The 27719-nt window shown below is 57.3% G+C and overlaps 1 protein-coding gene across 3 annotated transcripts; it reads right to left on the bottom strand.

The window, feature by feature from the left end:
* Window positions 1-43: 43 nt before the first annotated feature.
* Window positions 44-27663, bottom strand: KIAA1522 (KIAA1522 ortholog). Of its 3 annotated transcripts, XM_021684191.1 has the most exons (8): window positions 27375-27663; window positions 6597-6767; window positions 6461-6516; window positions 6044-6167; window positions 5330-5446; window positions 3099-5242; window positions 2675-3011; window positions 44-2237 (listed from the first exon to the last, which is right to left on the bottom strand). In XM_021684191.1, the coding sequence occupies exons 1-8, from the start codon at window positions 27607-27609 to the stop codon at window positions 2215-2217; spliced, it is 3207 nt and encodes a 1068-aa protein (XP_021539866.1). In that variant the 5' UTR covers window positions 27610-27663; the 3' UTR covers window positions 44-2214. The 3 variants fall into 3 exon arrangements, with proteins under 3 accessions (XP_021539866.1, XP_021539865.1, XP_021539867.1); XM_021684190.1 differs by having other exon boundaries at window positions 2675-5242; XM_021684192.1 differs by lacking the exon at window positions 27375-27663 and adding an exon at window positions 17728-17914 and having other exon boundaries at window positions 2675-5242.
* Window positions 27664-27719: the final 56 nt, after the last annotated feature.

Genomic DNA, 27719 nt, shown 5'->3' with positions numbered 1-27719 from the left:
CCTGTCCCTCTCCCATTAAGAAGCAGCAAACCACAGCCAAGTTTTAATCATTTAATTAACACCTTTGAATGAAACACACACAGAGCTTTTTCACGTGTCTCACTCAGGCTTCAGGGCAGAGGGAATGGATTGTTTGTATAGACATATCAAAGACTCAAAAATTTAAAGAAATATATATATACTTCTCTCTCTAACAGTTTTATGGAAATTAAAAATCAGAGGCTTTTGGTCTCTCCATTTGCACTAGGTCAAGCACATTTACCCCAGAGGACAAAGAAGGGTTGCCTCTTCTAGATCCTCCCTTCTCCTTTGTACTCTGTCCCACCCAGTGGGGAAACAAGCTCAGAAGATTCTAGCTGAGGATAAGGAGCTCAAGTAACATTGAGAGGGGAGAGCAAGAAACACAGAAGCTGGGCTCCCTCCCACCTCCAGCAGCTCTGGGTTGCCGCCAGAGCCTGGTCTCGTGGAGGCGTTGGCCTGGTCTTGGTTCCCAGGGCATTGGGTCAGGAGCTCTGAGCAGAGCAGTGCATACTGACTATCCTCTTTCTCCAGCTCACTGGGCAGGTGCAATGGGTACCCAGTAGCTGCTCTCCCTCACCCATGGGGCAAGGGAACAACTGTGGTTGACAGCTACAGGGAGAAGACAGTGTGAGGGCGGGCCAGAGGAACCTGGGCTCTCGTACCACATCCCCTGTGTTCCCAGCTCTTGTTCTGGGAGGGGTTCAGTCTTTCCAGAGAAGCAGCTAAAAGTGAGGTTCCTTGCCAGGCTCAAGCCCAAGTCACTGTTGAGGAAAGAGGATCAGGACAGAAGGGGTGGCCCAGGTGGGAGCCACACGACTGGAGGGAAGCGCCGGAGCCGGTGGGGAAGCCAGCTTACCTAGAGAGGTGGCACAGGCTGAAAAGAGGTCATTAAAATTCCTAGAGGAGAGCTCAGTAGCAGAGGCTGACGGCCAGGGAGCAATCACCCAGCCTGCTCCCTAGGAGCACAGAACCCCCCTTCATTGACTAGGGAAGAGTCTGCAATAGAATGCACCTTTGGGTTCCCATCCTTGTCACTCAGCGCCAGCGCCCCCACCCCCCACCCCAACCCCGTGAAACCGCCTGGGCTAAAAGGCAGCTGCAGAAAGAACATGCACTGAGTAAAGAGAAAGGTCACAGAATGTAATCTGTAGGGCCAGGTCCGGGCCCACTGCCCAAACAAGCGCTCCCCCCGGCCAGACCCCTCCACCCACCTCCTCAGGACTTCCTGCCCAGCTGAAAGGGACACAGCTTTGCCACAGCCCATGGGCTCCTGCCTCGTAAGTGTAGCGCCTGCCCACCCCAACCTGACCCAGTGAGACAAGGGGCGGATGCTTGGCATCACCAAGTGCCCACTGAGATGTCTCCCTATTCCGTTCTCCTACTCTCTGAAGACAGAGGGCCTGTGGACCTCCCGTCTGGTTCCTCTCCCCCACCCCCACCCCCATTTAGGCCCTGGCGGTCCCCCACTTCTTGTCCCCGGCATGGAGCACCTGGCAGAACTAGAAGGCAAGGAGGGTGGTTGGTGCTAAGTTGAGGCACAGGAGGGCTAACCCCTGCTGCACCCTTTGTGCTTTGGAAATTCCACAGCCCCGCTCCTGCCTCCAGCCTGGAGAAACCTGTGGGAATAGTGACTCGCCCACCTCCAAGAACTAAGAAATGGGCAAACCGGATCAGAGGGAGGGGTCAGATTGGTCCCAGCTATGGGCTGGCTAAACGGGGACTGATGCTGCCGCCATGTAAACAGGCCCTTGGAATGTGGCTTCGTGGGCCCTGGAGGATGGACACGCAGCTGCTTTTCAAAAGTGCGTTGATTCGGGACTACCGTATGTGCATGATTTGGACATGGCGGGTAAAAGGAAAGAAACTCAAATGAGATGCTCTGCTCCCAACTGTGCGGCCTCGAGGCCAGCAGGGGGCGCAGCCACCCGCTCCCACCAGCTACCTCCTCCGAGATGAGGCCAAGGCCAAGACAAGCGGCCAGAGGGGAATCCATTCAGGGGGAAAAGGCATGTGCTGGATGACTCGGAGGACAGGATCACCACCAGGCTTGCATAAATATCGAAGGCTGTGACGGTTAAGGCTGCAGGCGTCCTCTCTACTAGATCTGCCATATTCTCTCGTCCTTGGAGCTGCTCAGGTCCCTGAGATTATGTTCCTGGGATGGGTCAGCAGTGCCAGCGAGGTGCCTGGTGGTCAGACCAGCTCTTTCTGTGGGTCTGCGGGGGGGGGGGGGGGGGAGAAGGACACACTCAGCAGGGGGCCTCCCAGCTTGGTTCTGGACAGCCCACGGCACAGCCTCTCCTCCTTAACTGACTGGCCTCGCCCGCAGCACCAGCCAGATGCTTTACACACAAGAAGGCAGGCACTGCCGCCCTGCACTTTATGGCGAGGACCTGGAGGCCAGGATGAGGAGAGAAAATGGCAAACTTGAGGTGGAACTCAGTAGGTCTGACTTCAAAGGCCCACACACCAGGCTCCTTCGCTAGCTTATCAAGGGTGACAGCTCACCCTTCCCAGGCAGCCTGACACCAGAAAAATCTGGAAGATCCGGTAACAGATCCCCGGTAGTGGGGCTTCAGGCACCTCTTTCCCACCACCAGTGATGGGGGGACCCCCCCGCCACACACACATACACACACACCATCCACCGTACCTGAGCCAGGCGGGCCCAGCTTCTGCTCCTCGGGGCCCACCAGCTGCACGATGCTTCCGTTCTCCACCGGCTCCCCCTTAGTCCTGTCCTCAGCTCGAAGGAGCCCGTCGGTGGGAGGAGCAGGAAGGGACTCGACCCGAGGAAAGGTGGGGGAGGTGGATGGCAGGACCCCCACTGGGGGCTTGCGGGCCACGGGTGGGGGAGCTTTAGGTGGCTTCTTTGGGGCTTGGGATGGCCGCTGCTCCGAGATGTTCCGAAGTTCAGCCACCAGATTCCGCTGGAGGTCAGCCTGGGCCTCAGGGGACACTGGCCGCTCCAGCTGCAGCTTCTTGGTGCCCTTGGAGAAGATGAAGCTGGCCATAGAGGCAGGGGACTGGGGAGACCGTGGCTCCGCCTCAGGTGGTCCATTGGGCTGGCCACTCACAGGGTCCTTGCTGGCAGCCAGACTGGAGGCCTTGAGTCGGACAGCAGCATGGAGCCCTGAGGAGGGGCCAGGCGCTGGGCTGGCCCGCCCTGACAGGGCTCTCCGGAGCGGCTTCTGGGGGGCGGATGGCCCGGGTGCCGGGGTCGCAGCTACTGCAGGAGCGCCCACAGAGCGCAGCCGCACCATCTGCAGGAGCGAGGGCGTGACCAGGGGTGCACCAGCATCCTCCCTGGGGGCCGCACTGCCTTTGCTGCAGCCCACTGGTTCCTTCCGAGGGACCTTGGCCAGAAGCCCTGGGACAGAAGCAGCAGGAGGTGGGGCTGGTGGAGCTGGAGGCGGCTCTGGGGAACGGGGGAGCTGGCTCTGGGAAGAGACGGTAACTGGGAAGGACGAAGCAGCCAGGGATCTGACAGGCTCTGGGGCATCTGGAGGGCCCGCAGGCTCAGGGCCAGCCACAGAGAAAAAGGCCTCCTCAGGTGGGGGAAAGTCAGCCATGGACAGGTCGTGCTCCTCCGGTGCAGGAGGCGGGGGTGGGGGCCAGCTGGGGTCTTGGAGGGGCTCCTCAGCAGTCTCTGGGGCAGACAGGGCCTCAACCACCTCTGGCTTCTTAGTGGGTGGGGGGGGAGGATGGTAAGATGGGGGTGGGGATGGTGGGGGTGACTTGTCTTTGGAGGCAATGGGAGACTCCTGTGGTGGGATCAGGGAGGTCTGCGGAGTTGGCAGAGGCTCAGGACTCACATCAGTGGTAGAGACGGGCCCAGGGACCACAGCAGGAGCAACCGGAGCAGGGGCCGCTTGGTTAGGACTCTTGGACTTGGAAGGGGGTGGGGAGAAGGGGGCAGGCACCTTGGGGTGAGGAGGTATGGCAAACCTGTCACCCAGGGTGGTCGACATCTGTGTACCAGAACGGTCTGAGGGGACTGGGTCAGAGGATGAGGAACAGAGAGAGGTGAGGGAGGAGGAGACAGAGGCCCCAGGAGACCGAAGGGAAGTGACACGCTCTGGTTTAGGGGGTTGGGCCTTGCCCGGGGAAGCAGGAGCCCCTGTGAGACCCTTGGGAGGGAGGGTAGGGGTACCACTCTGGCTCGAGTACCCACTGGAGGGTGAGAGCGTCCGTTCTGGGGAGCGTGGGGGACGCCGGGAGCCCCCTGGAGACAAGCCAGGCACCCAGGTGCCCGCTGAGCTGGAGGGACAGGGGGCTGCCCCCATCCCTTCTGACCCACCGGTGGTGGGCGGCCGGGGCAGCTGCAGCGGCTGCTTCCGCTCAGGCTTAGGCGGCAACCCCAAGGGCCTGTCGGGGGCTGCCGGGCCCCGCTGATGGAGTGAGTAGGTCCGGCGGGGAGGCGGGGGGGGCCGCTTCAGCTTCCGCAGGGACACGCTCCGGCCCGACAACTGCCCGCTGCTCCGAATGCTGACGGTGTCCGAGGCCTCGGCCGTGCTGCCCCCGCTGGGAGAGCCCCTCCCGCTGCCCCCCTGGGGAAGGGGTGCCACACTATGGCTAGCCACAGAGCTCTCGGGCCGACCCTCAGAGCCACCCTTGGAGGAGAGAGTGGAGCCGTCAGACACGATCGTCTCTGAGGACTGAGAGTGGCTCCAGGTGTCACTGGAGGAGGAAGGCTGGCGGCTGCGGGGCCGCGGACTGGAGGCCGAGGAGAAGCGGCCCAGCGAGTGGACAGAGGCCGGGCTGGCTGAGAGCAGGCTGCGGCGGCTCAGGGTGCGCAGGCTGCAGCGGCCCAGGGCCACCACGTCCACGGTGGGTGGCAGCACAGCGTGCGGGATCAGTTTCGACAAGTAGGTGGCCTGGGGCGAGATGGACATGGCTGGGCTCAGGCGCTCTGGAGGCCCTGCCCCTCCCGTCAGGCCGGGCACCGCTAAGGACATGGGCCGGATCACCGGCGGGGGCCGGGGCCCAGTGGACCGCCCAACGAGGGTGTCATCCCGGTAGATACGGTCCATGTGGCGCTGCAGCATGGCCTCCACCTCGGCACCAGCCTCGGCCTGCGCCTCCAGCGCCTGCAGGGACACCCGGGCGCCGGTCCCCGAGACCGGGCCCGCGGGGCGGCCGTCCACCGTGGGGATGCGCAGCGCATCCCGAGGACCAGGAGGCCGAGGGCTACCTGGTGCCTCACGCTCGTGCCGCAGGCCTGCAAGGGACAGGGAGGACATGGGAGTCAGCAGAGGGGGCGGCCGGGGCTCCCCCCCCCCCCCCGCCCTCCTACTGTGCGGCTCACCGAGCTCCTTCTGCACGTGCTGCGGCAGTCCCAGCACCGTGCTCCGCCTCTCGCGCCGCCGCCGCCCTGACTTCCCAGACGATTTGGAAAATGAGTCATGGGGTCGGAAGGTAGAGCCTGGGGGCCAGTCCAGGGGAGAGAAACTGTTAGAGCAGGTCTCGGGGCACATTGTGCAGAGCACTGCTTTCGTAGAATAACTAATAAGAGCTCTGCAAAAAAAGATCTCCATAATCAAGTAGGCGCGGGCAAAGCTAGGTTAAACAAAGCTAGACACTTCTTTTCGGTACGACTTCTGGAAGGCTTTACTAGGCCGAGGATAATTTCCATTTAGTGAACAATTATTATGTGTTAGTCAGCATGCTAAACACTTGGCATTCATTCCGATAATGTAAGTACTCTTATCCTCATTTTTATAGCACATCAAACGGAAGATTGGAGTGGCTGAGGGTTGGCCCAAGGTCACACAGCTGGGAAGGAGCAACACCAGGCTCAAAACCAGGTTTCCTGACTCCTAACCGTCCTGCTTTGCAGTTGGGTGTGCATCACGAGTCTCCAAGAAGACACAGGATACTGTGTTTCCTGAATTCACTGACTCACAGAGCTTGGGGAGGTGCTACATTAGGAGGAAAAGGGGAAAGTTGCAGGGGCTGGGACCCCAGATAGTGCCCACCACCCCTCTGCCCCGTCCAAGAATCCGGGCTGGTGAGCAGACACCTTTGCGCTGGATCATCTCTGAGCGGATAGAGAGAGCATCCTCTGCTGTGGAGCTCTCAGCCGTGTAGGATGTGGTCTGGCTGCAGAAGGAGATGCTATCTTCATCCGGCCCCATCCGGGAAGACTGTTGGGGGAAGAAGGAGATGAGGCCCTGGCCTCAGGCCACCCCAGAAGCTTACATGGGCCTCTTGCTGTTGCCTCTTCAGGGCTCCCCTGTGGAGCTTTGGACTCCGATTCTCCCTGGCTTCACCTAGCACTGAGCAGACCTCAGCTGGACTAGCCCTTAGGGGTCATCTAGTCTACCCCTTCGTGATACAAGAAGGAAACTGAGATCCAGAAGGGTTCAAAGACATACTTGGCAGAGATTAAGCAGGGAGGGAAAATCAGAGTCAGGACTGAGCTGGGGGCAGGGCTCACCTGGATGCTCTGGGTGTCTCCATGGTCCCAGCCACCCTTATTCAGTTTCTGTTTTTCTGGAAGACACCAGAAAGGTGCGTTGGGCTAGGCCCCTGACCTTGGAAGCCAAGAGTAGTCCTGGAGGGGAGAAAGTTACCTTGGTGCTGTAGGGAACGGAGCCCCTCCTGGGCCTGTGTGTGCAGCTCTTCCAGGTGAGGCGGCCGCCCACTGGGGAAGAAGACATTGTCCTGGTGCTCATCCACTACGGACCCTGGCCCCTGGCCAGGCCCCACACTTAGACGTTTGTCACTCTCAGCCTTGGCAGAGCCTAGTGGAATGGAGGAGGAAGAGAAGTGAGGCCTGAGAGCATGTGGGTCCTGGGGATGCACAGGCCCCACACAACAGCACCCACAGTCCCAACACTGCACACAGCCCCCGGACATACATGCAACGCCTACTTCCCCCAATCTGTACACACAACTCACAGTCCTGTGTTATACACTCAATACACATGGCCCCCATGTACATGTACAAACTCTACCCAAGCGTGCTTATATCTGAGTACCCACACCACACAAAGGACCCCATACAGGTCACCATACCCAGGCACACAAGCCCACCATACAGGCACACAAGCCCCACAGGCCTCAGTCTATATACACACCCACAGACTCCAGGATGTACACAAACAGCACCCAAGTATAAACACCTCGGAAACCAGCATCAAACACAGGGGCCCCCAGAGAACATACCCAGCCCCCACAACGTCCACCGTCCCCATTCTGTACATATACAAACAGTACCCAAATATACATACAACTGTGCATCCACACGTCACTCAGGGCCCGACACAAAGCACCCCAATATACACACAGCCCATAGCGAATACATTTCTCTTGTCTCTACACCCCAAGCTCCACTTTAGGGAAAACCAACCACCCCTTTCACACACCCCCTTGGCCCTGGCCCAGGAAGACACCGTGGGACACTAGGGAGGGCTGTGGGCTAGCAGGGGTCCTACAGAATTCCCATGAAGTCCTGGGAGGAGGGACAAACCAGGGACATGGCCTCTGTGTCCCCTACTCACCCATGTGGCTGTCCCTTAGTGGAAGGATGGGCAGGGGAGGGGAGAAGGCGGCCCCGGGGGCCCTCCACCCCCAGACAAGGCAGCCCCAACCTCTCTTGGGAGAACAGTCCCAGGCATCCCCCTCTCCTGGAGGCCCCAGCCCCCGGTGCAGAGGAGCCAGGGATCTGTTACAAAGGATCCTGTTACAGGCCCCGCCCATGGGGAAGCTGGTCATCTAATCCTGGGAATGAGGGGCTGTGTCAGCACTTTGCAGCCCCAGCCCCCCTTTAAATGGAACCCACAACATAAGCAAAAGCACTGGGAGGATCATGTGACCTTGGCAGCACCTTGTAGAGGGGCAGGAACAAAACAAGCCCTTTAAAGGGCCACGCCCCACAATCAGGGGCTTCAGCTCAGACGCCTGCCCATTCCTACCTCCTCAGCCCATTCTTCAGCTCCTGCCCAGGGAATCTGGAGGAACCCTACAGGGTCAGAGCTCCTAGGTCTCCCGACAACCCAAACCATGGAGTCTCGCCTAATCCCTGAATTTTACAAGTTGGGGAAACAGGATTGAAAAGGAAAGGCCTTGCCTAAGGTCATCCAGCAAATCAGAGTCAGTGCCAGGACTAAGCTCCAGATTCCCAGAGGGGACTCCTGAATCACACTCAAAGCGAGGATCCCCTCCCACCCCCCAAAAGTCCAATAAACTCTGGCCCCCATGTCTTAATCCAGGCCTAAAAGCCCAGTTCCTAGAAGCAGAAAGTGGGCAGAGACCCCTCCCTCCAAAACTTCTCCACCGTCCTGCCCTCCGCCTCTAAACAGCATTTCGATGATCATGCCCCAAATTCCAGCGGGGCTACTTTCCTCTCTCCTCTGCTCCCCACATCCCATCCTCCCACACATGCTGACTGACCTGGGGGTCGGAGGGGGTGCTCTGCCTCTCAGACCCGAAGCATGAGTATGCACCCAGTACAGTGTGGGTACCTCCGGAGGAAGCAGTCTCGCCCAACGGCTGCAGGCTTCAAGGTCAGAGACACCTGGACCCATCCTCCCAAACCCAACCAAGCAGGGTCCAGACAAAGGCAGCGGAAAAGCCACTGGACAAAGGCACAGCGGAGGACAGGGCAGTCTGGCCGCCTTACTGCTCCCCATCCCCCACCCACTACCCTTCCCCGGCCTTGATCCCCCTTTTTACAGAAGGGTCTGGCAAATGGAGGTGTCGGGGTCCCTCCTCGCCCCCTCCCCAGCCACACCCACTCACCCTTCTTCTTAAAGAGCCCGAGGAGCACCGGGAGGCGGCGGCCCAGGAACACCACCATGACTGCGGGCGCCACCAGGGCCGTCCCCTATTCCGGCCTCTCTGGATCGCCGGGTGCCGCCTTCACCATAAGCCGGCACCGAGTGGTGCAGTCGCCCGCCCAGCTGCAGAGCTGACTCCAGGCAGGGAGGGGGAGGGGCTGCTCTCCAGGTCCTCCTCCCACCTGCGCCACTGATCCCGCCCCTCGAGTGGAGTGCAGAGGCAGGAACAGTCCCAGATTCTGACCGGGAAACTGAGGCCCGGAGTCTGCGGATGCTTAGCTCTGGTGGAGAGCAGGACTAGCAGGGCTGAAGATGCTCAGGGCCCCGGGGGCAGACCACTAACCCGTCCCCAAGTCCTTTTCTAAACAGTCAGGAGCCAAAGCCATGGCAGGGGTCCCAGCTGCCAGATGGTGGGTAGAAGAGCCACTAGACCACACTTGGCATGATGCCCATCCCCAAGTCCTCCTGGCTGGTGAGGGTCATTCCCTGGGGAAGGAACTCAGACATGGAACAACAGCCTGGCAAAAGCCCAGAACTGCCTGTGCTGGCAAGGCCATCGGCAAAGGCCCCTGGAGGGGTGGGAGCCAGCCCAGGACACAGGGACACCGGGAAGCCAGGGAGTTGTCCAGAGCAGAAACACAGTGGCTGCTGGGAACAACTCCTCGTGTGTCTGTTCAGACCCACGCTTTCCAAAGGACTTTCTTCCCACTTCGGTCATGTGGGAAGCAGGCCAGAGAAGCACTGTGAACTCTCCAAGGTCACACGGCAGAGACAGGCTTCATCGTATACCTCTTGCTCCTCCAGCCCAGGAACCTTCCCACTGGCCCCACTCTGTGACTTGGTGACTGTTGGATCACCAGGCTGAGAGAATGGAATTAGCCAAAAAAACCTGGTCGTAGGCAAGGGCAGTAAAAATGAGGGGTAGGAGGAGGTAACTGGAGGGAAGACAGCTCCAAGGTCAAATTCAGCTCTTGTCACACCCAAGTCATGACTTCATATGGAAACAAGACCAATGAACTCCTCCTTACAAGACTGTTGTACCCATTCATTCAATCAGCAAGTATTTATTAAGCTAGTACGGGGGCCATAGCGAATGGAGGAGAACTTTATCTTGTTCACTCTAGCGCCTAAATCAGTGCCTGTCATACCGTGAGTTCAATAAACATTTCACAAATACATCAACAAGGTACACTAAGAATACAATTTTAGATTAGTGAACACTGAGGAGCTATGATAGGGAAGGGGGCACCTCTAGGGGGTATGAAGGAAAGTCTAAGGAAAGGCCATTGGAACCAAGACCCGCAGAAGGCGAAGGAGCGGGCCAGGGCAAGTGCTGGGCGCAGAGCCTTCTGGACTGAGACAGCAGCCAGTGTAAAGGCCTCAAGGCAGGAGTGGGGGCAGGGGGTAGGGGGATGGGGGGAGGTGTCTCAGAACAGACAACGGGAGGCCAGTGGGGCGGGAATATGGTGAGCAAGGGAGAAAATGGCAGGAGCCAGGTGGGGTGGGGCCCCATAGGTCAGCATGGAAGGTTCATCTGGGTAATGACAGTGTTAAGAGATCCCCTTGGGCAACTCCAGAAAGAGTAGCTGGTAGCTGAGGCTGTGGAAGAGAAAGTCTGTGAAGCACTGCCCCCAAAATCACCTCAGGACACCACTCTCTCTCACAGCACCTTTCTCCCTGAGTCGTAAGAATTCACAGTGGCTCCCATGCGGCAAACAAGGGGCTTCCCTCTGCAGCCCCTTCCCCATTTGCTGCCCCGCCTCTCAGAGACCACTCAAGCAGACGCTGAGCCCTCACTCTCTGGAGAACAAGCTTTTGTGCAGCTGGATAGGATGTAAATCCACAAATCATTTAAATCTAAACAAACAATCCTAAGAAGTAGGCACTTTTATCCCCATTTGACAGATAAGGAAACGGAGGCCAGAAAGGACAAGCTGGGAAGGGTAAGGTGGCATTTGCCCTCAGGACAACTTGAACCCAAAAGCTATGCCCTGTCTGCTGTGCGAGCTACAAACCTGATCTCCCCTCTGAGGAAGGGCTAAGGGACCCTATGATCCCCAGAAATTCGAGGTTTCTTGGCCACATCCTCCCCTCGTCCCTCTCTTAGGCCAGACCCATCCGCCCCTTATTAGTCCCGCTCAGACACAAAGAGCAGTAGCCCCACACTTGCAGGGAGATTAATGCCAGGGGCTGGGGGAAGGCAAACAGTCTCTGCCCTCAGGGATCTTACAACAGCCCTTCGAGGCAGGTTCTCCAACATACTGTCCCGTAACTGATCCTGGACCCATGAGGCTCAGAGAGCTAGGCGACTTCCCAAGCTCTGGCTGGCTCCAAAACTGAAGACTTTAATCACGCAGGACACAGTCATCCTCAGCTTCCCCCTAACCAGGGAAACTCGGGGGTGAGCTCCACGAAGGGCGTGGGGAACAGCAGCTCAAGGTCCCAGGCCCACAGCTGGCTGTCAGGGCCACAGCTGCAAATTCCCAGAGGATCCAAGGCTCTCACACTTGATAACATCTGGTTGCTCTAGCAACACCCCTCCCCCCCTCCAGCTCGGCCAGGGCCCGAGGTCTCTCTGAGCCACTCAAGGCTCAGGCCCACACACCTGTGACTTGCTTAGGGAGGGGCTCAGCAACCTGAGTCTCAGGTGGAGGGCAGGGTCCTCACAAAGAAACTGGGGCCGACAGAGTGGAAGACCTCGCCCAAGGCCACATTTAGAGTCCTTGTTCCAGGACCTTCTGCCCTGGTACAGTCCAGAGGTGCAACCAGGGGCTGAAGCTCACCACCAGCCTCCGCCTCCCCTCCTCCCCCACCTGCCTGAGGAAGGAAGCTTCCTGGATCAGAGAAGACACCTTGCTCTTGGCCACACCCCCCACATGAAGGGCACACCAGGAAGCACACAGGCCAAGTTCGGGAGCTCAGATCTAGTCCACCAGCAGAGGTTCTGTGCACAAGGACCTCCAAAATGTCCCACTGGGCCCCCCCACCCCGACAGGTGCGTGCTCTCAGGACCACATCCACAAAGCACACCCAGGCCACCCTAATCCAGCTCCTCGTCACACACCAGCACGACTGCAGACTCACACAGGGCCCAGCCAGGTGGCTGTGTGTACACAAAGGCAGGTGCATGTACCCCCCACTCTGGGGCTTTCCTGAGCCCGGGGACAGGGAGGAAAGGGGGAGGGAGCCCCCAACCCCCAAGGCCAAGTGCACATTTGTGCTCATGCGTACACATTGTCTTGGCAACATCCTCCACGGGGTGAGGCCTCAACCTGCCCCATTCCAGAGCAAGGGGCGGGGGCGGTGGCACGCCCACAGCCAGGCAGGCCTGACTCAGGGGAGAGGAATGAGGGGGGAAGGGCACAGCTGCCCAGGTGGCCTTGCTCAGGAGCTGGAACCCTCCAGGCCTGGGCCTGACCCCACTCTCCCACTACCACATTGGACCGCAGGCCAGTCCAGGAGGCAGGATTCAGAGTGTTCAGAGGTCCTGAGTCTCAACCCCTCTGTCCTGGTGGACAAACCAGGGCCCTCCAATAGGAGCAGACCCAGAACACAGGGAGATTTTATTCTCTTAGAGACAAGACAAAGGGACATGAACATCACAAAAACCTTCAGGTGAAGGTTTCTCTTTTTCTTCTGTCTCCCAGAACACCTAACAAAAACCCGAAAGCCATGTATGACTTCCATTTTTTACAAATGAGTACAAGGAGGCTCCAGGGAAAGTGACTTGCTCAAAGTCACCCAACCAGGAAGTGGCTGAGCCCACAGCCAAACTTGGGTCTCACTCAACGCTTTCATGGTCCTAAGTCTGAGGAAGTTACGGGATCAGGGGGGGCTGCAACCTCAGTTCCTGCTCAAAGAGGGGGGGCTCTACACCCCACCTCTACAGGGGGGAAATCCCCCTCCTTCCTTCCCTCAGTGAGAGGCCCCACCCTAGAGCAGAGCAGCAGAGCTGCAGAGCTGACGGGCCGGTTCTAAGGTAAATATTGGGGGGCAGGGAGTGCCCCTGACAAGGAGAGGAGGATCCCATGCCTGGGGTGCCTGGGGGGAACCAGCAGCAGTGCAGGGAGGAATTAGCTACAATAATATTAATAAATGTCATAACGAGTTTCCGGGTATCTGCTCCTGACAATGACATAACAATCTCTTTCAGCCAGGATGTGCGTCTGACTTTCTGAGAGCCCTTTCCTTTGTCCCTTCAAGGCACGGTTCTCCCTATTTTACAGATGGCGGGAGGCAGCCACAATGAAGTCAAGAGAGGAAAGGCCTGGGAGTCAGAAGGTCTGGATTAGAGAGGCCTTGGTCGAATGAATCAGCCTCTCTGGGCCTCAGTTTCATCTGTGAAGTAGGACTCACACCCACCTCACAGAGTGCCTGGGAAATCCGAAGCCACACACAAGCAAGTGCAAACACAAAGTGTTGGGCTCAGAGGGAGCCTCTTCCTCTCCAGGGTGGAGGGATGGGTAAAGGTCCCTCTCGGGCCTTTCCACTCACAACACCATAATAAACTTGAATTTATCAAGTGACAACCAAGTGAGAGACACACGTGGTCTCACTAAATCCCCCTCGCCATATGGAGGCACTCCCTCAGGGTCAGTGACTAACCCAAGGTCACACAGCTAGTGACTGGCAGAGTCAGGGTGTGTGAGCCCAGCTCTGACTGGCTGTAAAATCCTGTTCTTCCCATGCCACCAGAGGCCTCTTCTCCCACCCACTTCCGGAGCTCTCTTCAAGTCCCAAGTGGCATTAAGGACCATTATTAAGGTCTGATAAGGGACACTTAATAAGAGCTCCCTCTCAGCTCGTCAGTGACCTAGCCCTAACCCTTCTGTTGGGGAGAGAAGGGAATTTCAGGGCCAGACCAGAGACCCCACAGCCCTGGGAGTCAGGAGCCTCAGGTTTGAGCTCTCCCTGCTCCTCAACTGCAGCATGATGCTGAGCCAGGCCGTGCCCTTTTCCAAGCCTCAGTGTCTTCATCTGTGAGATGGGAGGGTTGGTGAGCCAATCTCTAAAGATCCCTCAGCATGTAGGACTCTGCCCCTAGGAGGGTAGTGTTCCCCCACTTTGGGTCAGGGCCTGGGGCAGCAAGGGGGTTCACCTTATCTCAGATTCCTCAGACCAGAGAGGGCTGGGCCAGCCCCTTGTCTGGAAGCCCAGGGTTTCCACAACCAAGTGCAGACATACAGTTGGTCATTAAGTCTCCTCCAGGAAAGTGGAGGAGACAGGGAGACGCTGGGGTGAGGGGGTAAGAGGAGCGTGACTTTTCCCAGCTTTGGGACCTACCAAAGGCCCCTGGCACTCCAAGTACAGAGGCAGGGGGAGGGAAGAAAAGAATTCCAGGTGGTCTGACTCCATCAGGGACTCAGTCCATTCCTTCAATCACTTCATCTGCAAGGGGGGCCATGTGTATAAACCTGACAGTACAATGTCTGGGAAAAAGAGGGTGGTATGGTGGATGTTCCCTGGGCTCTCAATTCACATCTTCCACCAATCCCCCAAACTGCCCAGGACCAGATGCCCAGTGGGCCTGGGGAGGGGAGGGTGGGGTTGGATTCCTGAGATCCAAGGCCAAACAATCCCAGCAGGTTACAGTATCTTTCCAGCAGTGAGAAGGCCTCTCCCTGTCCCCCCCCCCCTTACGCTTCCCTTTGGCCAAGGGCACTGATCCAATGGACCAACCGTTCCTTGAATCTCAGTTCTTCCATTTCCCACCTGCTCCCTCTCTGAGCCCTTGGGGGGCTTCAATGCTTCATCCTCAATCCCTGCCCCTCTCCCACAGCACTTCCTTCACTTGTCCTCCCTACGAAGTCCAAACCCCCAGGACCTCAGGCTTTCTTTGCCCAGAGGATCTGCAGGCCCCTCAGTCATAAGAAACCCATCTATTCCTAAACTGATTAAGGGCACAGGCTTCAGAATCTGACAGGCTTGGTTTTGAATCTCGGTTCAGCTACCTCCTTGCTGAGTGGCCTTGGGCAAGTGACTTCACTTCTCTAAGCTCCAGCTTCCTCATCTATTAAATGGGGACTATAATGGCTTCTAGCTTATAAGACTGTTGGGGGACGAATGAATTAACCAATGTAAAGGTTTAGCATAGGCCCTTATTTTTAGCTCTGAGTTATTATCTCTGTCACTGTCCCCCAGCTGAGCAGCCTCGAGCACAGAGACTTCATAGCCCTCTCTGGCCCTTATTCCCAACATCTGATTAATCCCAGGTCCTATCACTTCTGCCACCTCCCCCGCAGTGTCTCTGCAGCTGCCACTCCTCTCCACTCCCACAGCCCCCACCCTGTCCCCAGCCCTCACCTCACCACCTCTCCCCTGGATTACTGCAATAGCCTCCAGACTGCTCTCTGGAGCTTCCACTCTCACCACCCCACCCCCCAACCTGTCCTGCCTGCACCTGCCCCTCCTGTGGCGCCATCTTCCTAACACACCACTTTCACGGGCTCCTCCCTTGCTCAAACACCTTCACTGGCTCCCTATGGCCAACAGACTCTAGCCCTCTCTGCTTGCCTTGCATTCTTTCCCTCATCTTCTCACAGATGAATCAAATGGATAAGTACTAAAACCCCAGTCCCATACCTGGGCATGTGACAGCAGAGGCCCAGTGCTGGGGAAGCCTTAGAATCCTCAGCACAAGTAAGACCAAAGGAATGGAGGTTTGCATTCACAGTGGAACTCCTTCTCTTCCCAAGCAAAGGAAGGAGCCTCAACTACATTTCTCTCCAGCCTCCACGCTCAGGTTCAACTCTATGCCTTTGCTCACGACCACTGCCCCAGAGCTGAAGTGCATTCCTGGTCCTCTCTCTCGTTTAATCAATAATTCAGGACTCACTCCAACCCTGTAGTGGCCTTGGTTACTTCAAAGACCAAATTAAGACCATCTCCCCAGTCTTCTAAAACTGTCCCCAACCCAAAAGCCTTCTGAATATTCCCCAGCCCCCACACTTATTTCTGTGTTGCCTTGACATTGCTTTCTGGTTTTTTAGGACCACCTTAAAGCCTGGTTAGTCCCTGAGTTGCAGCAGGAACTTAAGAGCACACGGGCTAGTGGGCGAGACTGTAAACAGAGGTTTCTTCATCTCTCTCTCTCCCACCACAAATGGTCACAAGTCCGGACCCACAGTTGGTTCTCAGGAAACCATCAGATTAGAGTGACCACAGGAGAGCAGGCGGAGCCCCAGCCCCACCCCTCGGTGCAGAATCCTAGAGGAGAGACAGGTGGACACATCCAGGATTTCAGGATTGCTAGGACAGGGAGACTTCTGGAAGGTCCCGGAGTCTCTCATCAATCCACCTTCTGAGGAATCTGCAGAGAGCCCTACCAGAAGTTAATTAACCCTTTTTTGCTGTTATTTTGATTATGACGATTACTCTTCAAACCGCTACTGGCAAATGACCTTGCACAAGCCCACCTTCTCCAGACCTCAGTCTCTTTATCCACAAAATGGCTAGACAGAACTGTAAGGGTCCCAGAAGTCACCTAAGCTACGCGCCCCTAAATCCACCGACAGGCCCCTCTGTGGGAGCCAGGAGGTCCAGAGAAGTGAAAGCAATCTGCTCAAGGTCACCAGAGCCCATACCGGAGCTGCACGGAAAACATAGACCCCCTAATGCCCAGCCCAGGTTCTTCCTGTCACCCCCTATGTGGAGGGATGAGATCATCAGGCTCATTTCAGAACCTCTAGGAATGTGGGCCACCCTAGGAAGACATGGGTGGATTTCCCTCACCACAGCAGAAGGAACCCCACCCCACCTTCTCCAGAATTCTTTCACTCCCAAAGATCAGAAGGAACACCTGCCTCTGTTGAGGACCCCTTATCTTCCTCAGGGGAAGGGGTAGATTCACCAGGTAAGGGAACTAGCCACCCTCCACAGCCCCTCCTCCAGCACCCCTTGGGACTCTGGGGGATACCCTGAACTGTCGCACCTGCTGGGGAAAACCAGGAATCCCATTTCCCAGCCCTAGGGTTGGAAGTCTTTTCTCCATTCTCCCCCTCTACCCACCCCCCACTTGGGAGGCAGGAATGTGACCCGCGGAGGGATCCCGCAGCACGCCGGGAAGGGCTGCGTTCCAGCTCGGTGGCTGCACTGAAAGGGGGGACATGCGGCAGCGAACACGGGGACCGCCGGTGGGGGGAAGGGGGACGAGAGGCAGCGGCGACGCAGGTGGGGGCGGGGAGGGAGCCCAGAGAACCAGTCCGACTCCTGATCACGCCAGATGGAGGCGGCCCCGAGTCTCCAGCCCCTGGTTTCCTGCTTCTCCCCTGCACCTTTGTCTCCCCTCCCTCCTGCAAACTTTCAGCCTGTTGGGGGCTAACAAATGTGTGTGTGTGTGTGTGTGCAAGCGCCTTAGGCTCTGTCTTTGAGCCTGTTGGGGGCTAAGAAGTGTGTGTGTGTGTGTGTGTGTGTGTGTGTGTGTACACAAGCGCCTTAGGCTCTGTCTTTGAGCCTGAGTGTGGGAGTCTGGTTGGTTGTGCAGTTCTGAACCCGTGTGTTCATCTATGTGCCTAAGCCGCTGGGCAACTGTACCTACATGACTGATGTGTGTGTGCGATTGTGTGAATCTGCGCGTGTGGCATAATTCGCGTGGCAGTATAAACCGTACACCTAGGTACGTGTACCTGTGTCTCGGGGTCTGTGCGTCCTACAGCCATGCTGTAGGTGTGAATGTATATGTGTCTGCATGTCCGTACATTTGAGTGGGTGTTGTGACTGTGAAAATTGTGAACATGTACGTGTGCCCGCCCGTGGGTATTCGTATGTACGTGTGCCTCTTTGCGCATGTGAGGGGTGGGGTCTGTGCGGGGGATTCCCGGCCCCCCACGCTCACACCCACCAAGCCCCGGGAGGGGGCAGCAGCGGTGGCGGCGGCAGGGAGACCCTCCTCCCCGCCTGCCCCGCCCCCACCCCCGGCCCCTACCTGCCGGCCGCTTCGCCGACCGCCCGAACCGCCAGAAGCTGCGGGCCCGGGGGCCGCTGGGGGCCTTCCTCTTGTGGTGTGAGTTGCCCATGGCGGGCGCGGGAGCCGCCGCGGAAACCCTAGCGCAGCCCAACCAGCCCGGCCGCCGGGCCCGCAGCCCCGGGAGGGAGGCAGAGAGACGCGCGGGCGGCCACCGCAGGCGCCCCCAGCCCCAGCTCAGCCACGCCTCCGGGCTCTGCGGCCAATGGCCGGGCCGGGGGCGGCTGGGGGGCGGGGCCTCGCGCGCGTCCCGTAGGCTCCGCCCCTCCCCGGACCTGGGAGACCAGCTGAGCCACCCCACCCAGAGCGCTCGCGGAAGGCCAGCGTGTCCAGGTGGGGCCGGCTGGTGGCCCGCTCTCCCGGCCCAGGGGCCGCCTCTCTGAGGACTGCAGTGGAGCCCGGAGAACTCGGAGCAGGGCCCCAGACAGGCGGGGTCCGGAGCCCGGCTGTGCTAGGGCCCACCAGCCTCCACCCCGTGAGTGTCACGTGTCTGTGTGTGTATATCTTGTCTCTATGCCTGTGTGTACAAATGTATCGATCTGACTGTATTTCTGTGGTAGTCGAGTTCAAAATAACAGCACCCTTTTATATAGCTTTTACTATGTGCCAGGTGCTCTGATAACTGCTTTCATGCCACAAAACAATTCTGTAAGGTAGGTACTTTTATCATCCCCATTTTACAGATGGGGAAAATGAGGTTCCGTGAAGTCACCTGACTAGCCCAAAGTCAAACAGCAGTAAGCTGCAGAACTAGGACTCAAACCCAGACTGACTCCGATACCCACTGACCATGCTACTACCCCTCCAGTTTATCTGTGCCTATGCATGTTAACTGGGCATTGGTAATTCTATGCTTCAATGTGGCTGTGTAGTTGTGTACCTGGGTATAGGTCTGTGACCCTGAACACTTGGCTGCCTCTGTGTAATCATCTGTGTGTGAGACTGTGTGCCTATATCCATATGGAGTCTGTTTTCAAATGTCTGGATGTGTGCTTTTGTGCGTCTGCCTATGTAATTGTGACTGGCTCTGTCACGTTGTGTCTGAGTGTAAGGAATGGAGTGTGGAGGTAAACGTATGTGAAGCTGCCCATGGCTGTGTGCCCCTCACTCACCCCCCGTCGTACAAGTCTTTTGTTTTTCAAACCTAGGCCAGGCTTCACCTCTTCCAGAAATCTTCCAGGCTGCCAGGCTGTCCTCACCTCTATGTCCTCACAAGTGCCCTTGTGCCCAGGGCCCAGCAGCCTGGGCAGGGGCTCTCCTTTACCATTGCTCTACCCTGTCTCTCCAACTAGGGGCAGCATGGTGTAGCAGAGACACCGCTGGGCTGGGAGTCCAGAGCCCTCAGTGCTAATCCTTTCTGCCACCCGAGCATGAGCAGACCCCTCCACTACACTGTGCTGCCCCTTATGCCCAGTGGCTCCAGGGCACCCCGTGCCTCCCTGCAAAATGGGAGAGTCAGAGCTGATCCCTACCCTCCTTGAGGCGCATACCTTGCTAAGAGTTTGAGGTTAACAACAATGCAGTCCCTGAGGGGTTATATTTTATTCATCCATCCAGAAAACACTTGTCAGACATACACTATATATACCAAGCTGTGTGTACCAGGCTCCTGCTTTGCACAGAGAAGAGAGTTCTAGTGTCAAAGCTGGAGGAGACCTCAGAGTATCTGCTAGCCCAGTTCCCTCAATTTACAGGTGGGGCCCATAAAGGGGAAAGGTGGTGTGGAGGAGCAGAGAGAACACTCAAGGATAACATCCAGATCCCTTGGCATGAGTTGAGCAAGGGCAGGTATGCAAAGAGCTTCAAGGGACGTCTGGGGGGTAGCAGGTGCCTCGGCCTTTGCAAGAGGCCTGGCAGCAACTGCCCTGCCCCCAGTTCAGCCTCATCTCCCACCACAGCCCTGCTGCTTGCCACCACCCCACCCTCCCACTACACACCTCCAGGTCTTCCCACGTGCTTCTTCCTCCTCCACTTTTGCCTGGAAGATTCCTCGTTCTCCTCAGTACCCTGCCCGACAGTCTGTTCCTCCAGGGAGTCCTCCCTGCACCCATCCTCCCCCAGCTCAGCCCTCTGTGCTCCCACCGGCACTAGTGCTGCCCTCTGATAGAACCGATCACACCCCGGGGCCCGCCAGCAGCCTGTGTAACACCGTCCCAACACTTGTCTGGAGACAACGGTTCCTTTCCTTTCCTTTCCAACCGGAAAACAAGCTCCCCAGGACAGTGATCGCCTCCCTCCCCTCAGTATGCCCAAGCGCAGCATAGCGATGGGCGCCCAGCAGGCGCGCTGTGGGTGTTGAATGGGAGCTGATGGAAGCAGAGACGGTGGGCTTGCCTGCTGACGGAGGTGGTGATGCTGCTGCCTACGTACTGGGAGAGGGGAAGCGGTGCGGGCGGAGAGTCCCAGTCTCACCTTCTTTCACTACAGAGGCTGTGCTGGCTCCAGGATCCTAGAGGAAGAGTGTTGCCCCCAGCCAAGAGCGTAAGAGCGCCTGGGGTAGGACCGTGGGAAGGAGCTGGTGTGGAAGACCAGAACTCCTGGAAACCACAACATCGGGCCTGAGTGCCTCGTGACTCTCTGGAACAGCGCGGTGAAGACCTCGCCTAGCTAGAGGCTTGGAGGAGAGGGGTGTCCTAAGCAGACAGGAGGCCCGATCTGGAGCAGACCCCAGTAGCAGCCTCCGGGGAATTATGCACTTTGCCAGAAGATTTGGGGTTTAAACCCTTTGCAAGCTGAGCTGTCTCTGTCTCCCCTCCGTGCCAGTCACAGGCCTGGGCACCCTGTGAGTAGAGCTGACAACCTTTGATGAACTAGCCCCTGAGGGCAGGAGACACAAAAGCAGACAGTGGAGTATAACAATGGGAGAGATGGACAACGATTTCACCCGTCCTGCCCCAGGAAGCTGCTGCCATCTACTTTTCCCCCAAGTCGGCCCGAGTGGGGTCTGCCGGATCTGCAGACATGCAGCCGGAAGGTGGAAGTGTGGATACCTGCTCTCCCCACCCCACCCCACCCCACCCCTTTCACCGTGGCCCAAACAATATACAATGCCTCCTCTCATTAGTTTTCATCCGCATGTGACAGGCCAGGAGCAGCTGAGACAGCTTTGAGGGCTGGGGAGAGGGGGGTTTCCGGGGGACAGCTGGGTGAGGGGAGGCTCTCCCTCTCCCCTCTTCTGACAAGAGGGGGGATTTTTCTGGCCGCAGGATTTAGCCACCCCAGTTCAGCAACCCTTGCTGGCAGCCCTGCTTCAGGGGCAGGAGAGGGACGGAACAGTGGGGGGAGGGCCCATCCTAGCCTGAAGGGGATTTCCAGAACACTGGGACGTGGGCCATGGGTGGGGATTTGAGGCCTCCGCGAGGAGGGAGGCGGAGAGGCAGCTGGAACGAGCCCCTGAAGGTGCTGGAGGTAAGGGAGAGGATGGAGGCCTTCTTGGCCTCAGCTTCGCGCTCATCTCATCCCACTCCTGGTAGGGGCACCTCTCTGGGACGGGATTTTCCATTGGAAGTCTGAACAAAGGAGTAGGGAAGCTGAGGTCAGCCTGGCGGGTGAGGGCTCCTAGTCCACCTCTAGTGCTGGCCGGCTGGATGACCTTGAGCGAGACACTTCGTCCTCTGGGCCTCAGCCGCCCGTCTGTATGTGCCATGAGGGCAGCCTGTGGCATCTCAGGCCGTCGACGCTGAGCATCTGGAATTGGCAGATGCCCAAGCTCTGGGGCCCATATCGGATCACCCACCTATTACCCAAAGCCACTTTGTGCCAGGCCCTGTGCTGGGCAGGGCAGAGGGAAAGGACCATCAACCCAGCTCCTGCCCTCAGGCTGTTCAAAACAGTGAGGGATGGCGATTCCTATACCCACAGAACCCAGACAGCCAGTTGGCCCCAGCCCTTTGCAGGTGCCTTGCCCGATTCCAGCCCTGCAAATCCCTCAACCCCCCAGCTTCCCCTCATCCTTCCGTTTTATTGTTTTTATTTATTTATTTATTTATTTATTTATTTTTATTTGAGAGAGAGAGAATGAGAGACAGAGAGCATGAGAGGGAGGAGGGTCAGAGGGAGAAGCGGACTCCCTGCCGAGCAGGGAGCCTGATGCGGGACTCGATCCTGAGGCTCCGGGATCATGACCTGAGCCGAAGGCAGTCGCTTAACCAACTGAGCCACCCAGGCGCCCCCCTTCCATTTTAGTTCACGTGTCACCTCCTCCGTGAAGGCATCCCTGATGTCACCCATGGGATCACTATGCTCCCTCCTTTGTCCCACTTCTTGACCCTTAATTACCTGTTCAGTGTCTGGTTCCTCCCTCAGATTACGAGGTTCGTGAGACTGGGACCTTGTCTCTCATTCATCCCCAGGACAATGTCTGGCACATAGTAGGTACTTATTACCTAATATTAAATACTTACTAAGTATTTTGATATACATTAGTGAGGCTCCCTCTCCCATCTGGACCCAAGACAGATAATGCCCATCCCTTTATAGGGGCCTGGAGGAGGTGGACACAGAGTCCTGTATGGAAGTCACTCCCCCACTGGATGTATGCCACAGCAGAGGGAGCCCTGCCCCAATCACATTGGTCCAGGCCCCAGGCTAAGGACACTGAGATGCCCTACCCAAAAAGGTGGCCAGAAGAACAGACTGTCCAATTCCAAATCCATTAAGCACCCCGCTCTAGTCTGGAGGCAGTAATTTCCCTGGGGGCTATCACAGAGATGATGATGCTGGCGCCGGGCCTTGAGGGATGAATAAAGGTTCAGTGGATAGAAAAGTGAAGTACACCCTAAGTAGGGGAAACAGTGCATGCAATGGCACAGAGTGTGGAAATACATTTTTACTGAAAAGCAAACAGAAGGGCACCTGGGTGGTGCAGCCAGTTAAGCATCTGACTCTTGATTTCAGCTCGTGGCCACGATCTCAGGGTTGTGAGATCGAGCCCCGCATGGGCTCTGTGCGGGGCATGGAGGCTGCTTAAGATTTTCTCTCTCCCTCTCCCTCTGTCCCTCCCCCCCCCAAAAAAAAAAGAAAGAAAGGCAAACAGACACTATCCTACCCTTAGATAGGCCAAGTGTCCATTATCCAAAGTGGCTTTGGGTCCTCATTTTGCTTTAAAAGAGCTACAAAGGGGCGCCTGGGTGGCTCAGTCAGTTAAGCGACTGCCTTAGGCTCAGGTCATGATCCCGGGGTCCCAGGATGGAGCCCCGCATCAGGCTCCCTGTTCAGTGGGGAGTCTGCTTCTCCTTCTGCCCCTCACCCCGCTCGCTCTCTCTCTCTCTCAAATAAATAAAATCTTAAAAAAAATAAAACTAAATTGAAATATGAAAGAACTATACAGGCCCCTTCCTCAACAGAGAGAGATGGTATTAGTCACACGGATTCTCCCCGCCCACCTTACTATAACATCTAGGCCACTGGGTCCCAATGTCTTGTCCATGACTGGCCAAAAGGCAGACTCTCCTTTCCTGAGCATAGCTCCCACCCTTGTGGCCCCAGCCCATTCTCCAACCAGAATTTTAGAACCAGGAGGGCTCTCAGAGGCCATGAAACCCCATCACTGTCAAGACAGGCCATATGTGGCCCATAGTGGGGCAGAACTCAAACTCAAGAATCTCTCCACAACTCCACACCAAGGAGAGTTCCTCCTGAGTGAGTGGCCAGCATTGTTCAGGTTAAATCTGCTGGACCTCAGTACATTCAGTACTGAAGCCACCTGCACTCTGACCACCCGGTCCCCTCCCTGGCCACTGCCCACTGCCCAAGAGGAACCTTCAGGAGGGCTACATTCTCCTACAGTGGTTACTGGTTCGCCCTCTCCAGAGTCAGAAACAGACCTAGCCTCATACTGTTTGGCTTCCGGAGTGTGGCCTCGGGAGGCCGACAGAGTTTCTGTCATTGCCATGCTGTGAACATCATTTCCATGCAGGTGGGGACCTTGCCTGTCCTGTCCCAGGTATTCACATTACCCTGAACAGTGCTGGACACGACATAATAAAGAATGTGTCTTTTTCAAATGAATGAAGCTGAGTGACCTTGATCAACTTACTTTTTACCCACTGGGCCTATTTTCTCACCTAGAAATGGTAATAACTGCCCATCTCTCAGGTTGTGGTTAAGGACAAAGGAAAACATTCATGAAAATGCCCAGCCAGGGTCTGACACATAGTAGCCTTCATGTTGCTTCTTCAAATTAGCCAGCACACGGGGCGCCCTGGGTGGCTCAGTCGGTTGAGCACCCGACTCTTGATTTGGCTTGGGTCATGATCTTGGGGTTGTGGGATCAAGCCCCGCCAATGGCTCCCCACTCAGCGCAGAGTCTGCTTGAGATTCTCTCTCTCCTCTCCCTCTTCCCCTCCACCCACTCTTTCTCTCTCTCTCTCTCTCTCTCTCAAATAAATCAATCAAATTAGCCAGCACCCTGCCCTCCTTCTACACTCTGCTCACCTCCTGCAGAGAGCCTCCCCTGGTTATCTACTGGGCTCCAGTCCTGGCGTCTGTCCCAGAAACACTTCCTCCCCACATACTTGTCTAGAGTCCAGGTGATATTTCTGGAAAATATGGATTCTTATTTGTTTACCTTTCCTTATGCCTGAGTCTTCTGTTGGACAAGGGTTAAGAATCCACCTTCCGTGGCTTCCCCCTCAATCATCATCATCACCGCCATGGGTATCTGAGGTGTGACCAAGAGTTGAGTTCCAAACATGGATCAGCTAACGTCCAAGTCCTCAGCATCACAACTGCAGAAACCTGCTCCCATCTAGACCATTCTCCACAGTTCACAAAGCACCTGCATCTCGGTTATCTCATATGACCCCTGAAACACCCATATAAAGCCAGGATTTATTCTCCCTATTTTACAGATCAGGAAACTGAGGCTTAGAGGGGCTCACGATCTGCCGGTGTCACGCGGCCTGGGAGGGCCGGCAGAGTTGTCCTGTCAGCCTCTGAGCCCATTCCCACCAGACTGGGTCCTTAGAGCTCAGGTGAAGGTGATTAATAAGAGTAAGCCCTTGCATTTCAGTGGTGATTTCACGTTCCTCTAATTTCCGCATTCGCTCTTGTGAGATCTTACAGAGACAATCTTGGCGTCACGGACCCAGCAATGCAATGTCCAGCCAGAGGGTCACCCCTGTGAGAAGGTCCCCTCTCTGCCCTGAGACAGTAATCAGTGGGGCCACAGAGAGGTTGCTGCCCAACGTCACGGGGCTTGCTAGTGACTGAGCCAGAATTTGAACTCTCATTTGCCCAACTCTCCTCCTCCTCCCACTGTCAGCTTCCCTCACTTCTCTCTGGGCCTTTTGCCATCTGTAGAATGGGTTGGATGAGAAGATCTTTCAGCCTTACCCACCGGTCTGTGTCCCCCCCCCCCCCCCCCGCATGTCCTCTTCATGAAAACGGTACCAGTTTTGGAGGCAGATGGTTTGAGTCTGAACCCCAGTTTGGGCAAATGAAGCACTCACTGTCCCTAAGCCTCAATTTTTTCATCTGCAAATGGGCTCAAGTGAGCTAATGGACAGGGCTCCTGGCACATTCAGAATAATCAGTAACTATCAGATTTCCTCTTTTCTTTCTAAGTCTGTGCAGGGCAGGCCTGGAAGACAAGGGCTCAAAATTCTACTCCAAGCTCAGTTTTCCCAACTTACTGTAGAGAAGTCAGATTAGGGGAGCCACGACCTGCATCTCAGAGACTGGGATGGGGGAGCTTCCGAGCAAAGGCCCCTGACCTCTCAGGAACTTTCTGTATATTCTTGCTTCCCATCTCCCCACCGTCTCCATTCTGAACATTTTCCCCAGAAAGAGTTAAGTCTTCTCTGGGCTTTCCCTTCCTGACCAGCAGTGCCAATGGAGATTAGAGAGATCGGATTTATTTCTCTTAATAAACAGAGAAGAAGTTGGGCCAGGCAGGTGACAAGGAAACAATTAGAATAATAGGAGGCTGGAGCAAAAGGGAGTAGGACTTCCTCTAGTCGGGCCTGGGGCCACCCCCAGACCTGGAGATACAACAGCCAGGGGCAGGGAGGTGGTTCCTATGCACGTGGGCTCAAATCAGGCGACATGCTGCCCAGAAAGCCCAGTGCTACCAGATACCTAACACAAGGCAGGGGGAGGCCTACCCACTGACCCAATGACCCCAACCCAGGCTGTTGGAGCAGGGACGTACAGGGTCAGCTTTTCTAGCCCCTGTCTCCAGGCTGGTCTCAGAGGGGAAAAGGGTCCACTGCCCTGGGGTACACCACTAGCCTTCTATCTCCAATCCTGACCATCTGACCAGAATCCATCCTGCTGCAATTCTGACCCATGCCCTCTTGAGATGGGGATGACTTCAGACTGAATCCCAGTGGGACAGCATTAAGACAGACTCTGCATCCAGTTGGGAGCCCTGAGAAACACCCCTCACCCAAACCCTCCCTCAGGGCTTGGCCCAGCTATCCCTGCCCCAGCACCCTGACTTCTATTTGTGCCTGGGCCAAAGGCCCTCATCCAAAAGGAAGATCAGGCCGGATGCAATCACACAAGAGGCTTTTCACACTCTTCCTGACCCCTCAAACGGTCCTTCTAATTCTCCTGCAGAGGAGGTGGTTAAAGGACACTGGGAGGGTAAACACAGTATGGGATGGGCCCGAACACACCGCCATTTCCTCACCTCTGGCCCTGCAGCTCGAGCCAGAGGAAAGGTAGACTTCGGAGCAGGGCAAGCCCCAAGGGAGCCCCACCCTCTTGCAGAGATTCATGCCCTACCCCTCAAAAGGGACACAGAAACAGAGGGGGAAATGAGAAAAGAACCAAGCAAGTGCCGAAAAGGAAAGTGACCCCAGCAGGGATGGGCCAAGTCAGCCACCCCTTCCCTCCCCTCAGGCTGCCCATCCATCAGGCCAGAGAGAGCCCAGAGACAGGGAATTGGCTGTGGTTATTTTAAGTACCCATCGCAGCTCAGGTACAGCCTCTCCATTAATGTGGGCCTCAGTTTCCCCCATCTGACACGGGCATGTTTCTACCAGGACTGGGGGAAGGAGTGATGCGGAGGGGCGCCACGGTTGGTTCTCATCGGGGAGCTCAGCACGCCAGGAGGTGGATGTTTGCCGTTTGGCCCAGGGGAATGGTGAGGGGGGCCAGGGGGGAAGAGCTAACACCGTTAAGAGCCCAAAGCATGCTATGCCCCATGCTGGGTCCTCCGTGGGGCTGAAACACCTTCTGAGTGCAGTTGACCTTCTGGACCTGGAGGAATCCCCACCAGAGACGCAAGGCCACCTGCCTCTCCCATGGGCCCCAGGCCAGAGCCGAGTGTCCGGCCCCCTGACTCAGCAGAGGGCAGAAGCTGGGTGAGTCTGGGGGAGGGGGACTGCCTCACCGTCCCGAGAGCCAGACTACCAGCACTTCCTGCTTAAGCCAGGAGATTCCTGCCCCAGCCCTAGAATGGGGTCGGGCTGAGTCTGGGAAATGCCGGGGCGGGGGCGGCGTAGAATGGGGGGTGTCGGGCTGAGCCCCGGGCTCTCCGCTCCCCCGGCCCCGGCGCCTAGGGGTTCACCCCTCCAACACGCCGCGGACCCCCGGCGGAGCCACCCCGGCAGCACCCTCGGCGCCGGCCGGCGCGCAGCCCAGGTGCCCGGCCGCCTTACCTTGGCCTTTAGCCTTGGCCCTCCTGGCCTTGTCGTCCGCCTTCTTGGCCCGGGGGGCGGCCGATTCGGCTCCCTCGGCCCCCGCCGCCTTCTTCTTGCGCCGCTTGCCCCGCAGCCAGCTGAAGGCGCGGCGGAGGCCGGACGCGCCGGAGCGGGACTTCTTCCTGCGCGGGGGGCCGCCCGGGCCCCCCGGCTCGTCGGCCGCAGGTGCGGCGGGGGGCTCGCGGGCCGCCATGGCGCGACGGGCGGACCTCCGGCGGGGGGTGTGGGGGGGCGTCAGGCCCCCTGCGGCCGGGCACCCATGCGCGGCGCGGGCGCGCGGGCAGGCGGCCGCCTCGGGGACAC

Source organism: Neomonachus schauinslandi, chromosome 4 (genome assembly GCF_002201575.2).
Source record: "Neomonachus schauinslandi chromosome 4, ASM220157v2, whole genome shotgun sequence".
In the NCBI taxonomy this organism is placed as follows: Eukaryota; Metazoa; Chordata; class Mammalia; order Carnivora; family Phocidae; genus Neomonachus; species Neomonachus schauinslandi.
Note: the sequence above shows the minus strand (reverse complement) of the source record. Positions and strands in the feature narration are given on the sequence as shown.